This window comes from Passer domesticus, chromosome 8 (assembly GCF_036417665.1).
Source record: "Passer domesticus isolate bPasDom1 chromosome 8, bPasDom1.hap1, whole genome shotgun sequence".
NCBI lineage: Eukaryota > Metazoa > Chordata > Aves > Passeriformes > Passeridae > Passer > Passer domesticus.
In genome coordinates, this window is record NC_087481.1 from 212,336 (window position 1) to 217,033 (window position 4,698).

General features: G+C 48.9%; 1 protein-coding gene across 1 annotated transcript; it reads right to left on the reverse strand.

Moving 5' to 3' along the window:
* Window positions 1–3,523: 3,523 nt before the first annotated feature.
* Window positions 3,524–4,461, reverse strand: LOC135306064 (probable inactive protein kinase DDB_G0270444). Its single transcript, XM_064429626.1, has 3 exons — window positions 4,308–4,461; window positions 3,982–4,195; window positions 3,524–3,664 (listed from the first exon to the last, which is right to left on the reverse strand). Exons 1-2 carry the CDS (start codon window positions 4,329–4,331, stop codon window positions 3,986–3,988), a joined length of 234 nt encoding a protein of 77 aa, XP_064285696.1. The 5' UTR covers window positions 4,332–4,461; the 3' UTR covers window positions 3,524–3,664; window positions 3,982–3,985.
* Between the last annotated feature and the right edge of the window lie 237 nt (window positions 4,462–4,698).

The window sequence follows — 4,698 nt, forward strand, 5'->3', positions numbered from 1 at the left end:
CTCTCCTATCTTCTGTCATCAACTGTGGGACAGAGAAAATGGAAAGGGGCAGGGGTTTGTTTAAATTGGTGCTTTCTTTTTAAGTCTTCAAATAGTGTCAGCTCAATGCATGATACTTTAGAAATTTGATTAGTAGCACCTATTTCATGCCACCAGAGAGGTGGGATTGAAGACTTCCAACAACAGAAACACTGGATGTGCAAGAGCTCAGTTTTCCACCCCTCACACAAGTAACTTGCTATACTATTTTCAGCAGCCTCAGCCAGATCGATTAAAATACTGCTCCAAACAACAACAGAATGAAAATATTCCACCGAATGGGGAAAAAGAAGACAAGTGGCCAGCAGCCCTTTCTGAAGAGCTTGTGTTGATTTTGCCAAGTCAGATGCAAACAAGGTTTGCCATATTTCTTTCCTAGAAAAATGCAGCTATTGAATAGAAATCTATTCCTGAGGCTGCTAAGTTGGGTATGATTTTAGACCTGGGAGGAGCAAAACAGGTTCCAGAGAAGCTGTGCTTGTGTCACCCTTGGAAGTGTTCAAGGCCAGGTTGGATGGGGCTTGGAGCAACCTGATCTAGTGGAAGGTGTCCTGAGTCTGGTGAGTCCATGAAAAGAAACTTTTGGTTTTCCTGACATGCTGCCTTTGCAAGGGGAGGTCACAACTACCCCACATAGTTTGAAATGCCCTGAGCAGAACCCAGCTGTGCTTTCTCACAGGTGATGAGGGATTGTCACTTGTATTTTATGGGGGATTTTGACAGGGCAGAGCAAGAGCAGCTGAATGTGTTTGACAGGCAAAGAGGGCCAGTGTGGCAGCAGCTTAATTCAATGGAGCTTTTCCTTCTGTGATCCTGTACAACCTGAGGCACTCTGGGGCTCTTGAACCTGGCAGCTGGGCAAGTTAATCATTGGAACAATTGATAAATTAACCTGCTCCACTCTCTTGAGCATGGGTGTGATGAGCCTTAAGTAAAGCCAGGAGCACTTGCCAGGATGGGAGCTTGTTCTTTGCCAGGGTGGAGGGAGAAAATCTTGCTTGGAGTAAATAAAGCAACTCTGCTTCCCCAGGAAGATGAAAAGAAGGAATTAAACATGTGAATGCTGCATGGAATAATTTGCACAAGGCTATATCTCGTCTGCTATGCAGGAATGTTCCAATTCAACCATGATTCTCCCGACCTTTATTTTTCTGGGTTTCCACCACATGATACAAGAGACACTCACTTGAAAAAACCAAAACACCTTGTAGGGAGGCATTATTTCCTTTCTTCAGGCTGCCTCTTTCTTTTGTTCCCTCCAGAGCTCTCACTTCATTTCTGCTGTGGTTTGGAGCACGTGCTTACCTCTTTCCTGATGCCCTGCGCTTCTTTTGGCTCTGGGTGTCATGGACACTATTAATGGTGGGTTTTTTCTCCTCCATCTTCTTCTGAATCTTCATGTGGTTTACCTTCATTTACCTGTTGGAGTGATGGATTTTTCTCACCTTTTATTACTCAGTGCTTTTTCTTCATTCTCTAATACCAACTTCTCACTTGCCCTGTGGCTGTTAGGTGCCAGTTATGGAAGCATGAATTCTTTCTCTAGTGCTTGTCTGAGCTTTCTCGGGGAGCTGAGAGCTCTTTGGGGTTCAACTTGACTCACTTCAGCGCCTTCCTTGGTGCTGCCTGTGTACTTGAACACTTGAAGGGAATAAAGTCTCAGTGTGGAGATGACAGTTGTGAAACGATGGCCCTTTTGGAGAAGACAAGAATGCTATTGTCAATCTTTTCAAGGATAAATGGAGCACCTGGTTTTGGGAGAAACCGGCTCAGCTCAGCGCAGAGGTGGCTGCTGCAGGTGCCCAGGTTTGGAGGGAAGGCTGCAGCTCCTGGGGATGTGTTGGTGTGGGGCTATAAGGTTTGTGCTGGGTCCCTGGAGCAGTGGGAACACCCCACAGGGAGATGCACATTAGGAAATGGGTGCAGAAAGGGCCTGAAGTGTGACCAGCTTTGGTGAAGGGTTCCATAGGAAATAATATTTTAACTGAGATTTTGGACAATTTGAGGCTCCTTCTCATGTCCTTTGCCCGATGAACATTCCCCCTTTGCAAGAGCTGGGGGAATGCAGAGCTCACACAATGAAAATCCCTGATCATTATATCTCTTTTCTGTTTTTTGGTGTTGTCATCCCAGCAGGAGTCAGAGGAAGAGAATATGTGTGACCTGCCTGGCTTTAACGTTGTGCCAGGAACAATGCCATGGGGAAGCTGGTCAGAGGAGCATCTGAGAAGTGTGTGGTACATCAGTGATGTCCTACTACTGATCTTTGCACAGAGATGAAAAAGTATCAGTTTGCATGGCCTGAATGTCTGGCTCTGGACATTCTGCATTACACAAGATGTGCTGAGCTCATCTGGCTCTGAAATATCATCTCTGCACCTTAGCCAGGAACAGCATCAGAGTTCTGAACAGATTCATCAAAATCAGTCATAACCCAGAGGCAAACCTTGGCAATACACATCTGTGGCAGGTGAGGAGACCAAATGCTTCCATTCTTGTTCTTGGAGAATGAATTCAGCAATAAAATATCCTCTCTCTTGGCATGAAAATACTTTAGTTTCAGCTCTGCCCCAGACTATCAGTGTCAAGTATTTCACTGGGTGCTTGCGGGTAGGTTCTCCCCCTGGAGATCTCTGCAGGTTGGTGCTAATTCCAGATGTTCCCTCAGGTTCAGATGTTTTGCTGCCTAAGCAGAGTGTGCAGAACAGGGATTACAAGCACTGACATATGCTGTGCTAGAAAGTGCAAGGGACAAATTTGTGCCAATGAAGGTCACACCTTGAACTAGGAGGATCAATTCTTGTGCTCAGCAGAGTCTGGGGAGAGAGGGGGTTTCCAAAGGAAATCTTGGTCCGTGTAGGGCTGAGGCTCCCTCCAGGCTGGCTCCAGCCCCTCAGGGTGCCCAGGAGCAGGGCTTGCCCACAGCCCAGTGCACCCTCCTTAGCCCTGGGGCTGCCCAGGGAAGAGCCATGGCTGAGGCTCTGCAGGAGCACACAGGCTCAGCCCTGCTCCAACATGGGATCCATGGGCCAGGGCACGCTGGGCTTTGCCCCTACAGCTCCCAAGTGTGTCCAGAGAAACTGCAAGGAGAGGCTCACCTCTGTCAGTGGGACCCCTCTGTGCACAGGGACCCCCACTCCTGGGGTGGCTGTGCCAGGGACCCCAAGTGTGTCCAGAGAAACTGCAAGGAGAGGCTCACCTCTGTCAGTGCGATCCCTCTGTTGTGCTTTCCACTTGTGGAACAAAGTTCCCACAACTTGTGGGACAAAGTTGTGCTTTCCACTTGCTCCTGGGAACCTGGAGCAAGTGGAAAGCACAACTTTGCAAAATGCTGCCTGTGCCTGAAGCAAATGCAAGGAGAACTGGGGTGTGAAAAGTAAAATTTTTTTATTACAGAAGAACAGCAGGAAAAATGCAGAATACATTTACATTGTAAGAATATTTGTAACAACAACAATAGATAGAACATATATACATAAAAACCTACCTAACAAAACCTACCTAACAAAACTATGTATTTACAGAAGTCAAAAATAGCCCTACAATCTACATTCTAAAGAACAACAACAAACTGTAGAACATATATACAAAAGGGTGGTGTCTCTGTCTGTGCTGTCCATCGCACCTGGAAGAAAAGCAAATGCCACGGTCATTCCAGTCAGGCACAGAGGGCTCTTGCATGTGCCCCCAGGCTGGCACATGCTGGCCCAGCAGCAGGACTCTGCTACCAGAACTGAGACTGGCTGGGTCTGGGACGGAGCTTGTGTGGAGCAAAGCAGGCACAGGACAGGCTGTGGATGGCCACCAGAATCCAGTGCCCTGGGTACAATGTCCCTGAGCAGGGAGCACCCAGCCCAGCCCCAGCCTGGCAGCAGGAGACCCACTCTGCCTGTCCTGCTGCTGGCATTGCTCTTCATGCCAAGATTATGGCCTCTTCCTCACCTTCTTAATCAATATCCATGTCCATAATGGACTCTTCCATATCCAAATCCATCTCTTCTTCCTCATCCACATCCACATCCATCTCTTCCTCTCCAGGGTCTTCTCCGTCTATTTCCATCTCCTCCTCCATATCAATCTTTGTATCCACCTCCATCTCCTCCTCCATATCAATCTTTGTATCTACCTCCATCTCCTCCTCTCTGTCTGGGACAGCCTGCAGAGGTAGCAAAACCTCAGAGTGGGGTCCCTGTCCCACTCCATGCCCACAGAGCTCCAGCCCACCCAGGCAGGTGTGGGGTGTCCACCTCCATGGAATGGCACCATACCTTCCTCAGAACAAAGGGGAGCATGCTGCAGGGCTGGATGAGGAAATCCAGGCACTCAGGAGCTGTCAGGAGTGATCAGGCTATCAGGGGGATAAGAAGAGTGAAAGGCGAGGGCAGGAGCAAGGTGCAGAGCGTGTCAACACAGCGGCCAAGGCTTGTGTTGTGCCCTTTGCTGGGCGCTGGACGTTCCAGCCGGAGCGTGGGCTGTGACATCACAGTTCCCAGGATCCATCTGAAGTGGACAGTGGAGACCGTGGAATGATGGAGTCCCTGAACGGTTGGGCTTGCAAGGGAGCCTGAAGAAAAACATCTTGTTCCCAGCTGAGCAGTCTTCCCCCAGAGCGTGCTGCTCAGGGCCCTGTTGCCAAGGATGGGGCATGCACAGCCTCTG

Coding starts and splice junctions, on each gene's coding strand:
- LOC135306064 (XM_064429626.1), bottom strand. CDS start 4,331: ATGCTCCCCTTTGTTCTGAGGAAG. Junction 4,196..4,307: donor TCCCCTTTGTTCTGAGGAAG/GTATGGTGCCAT, acceptor CTACCTCTGCAG/GCTGTCCCAGACAGAGAGGA.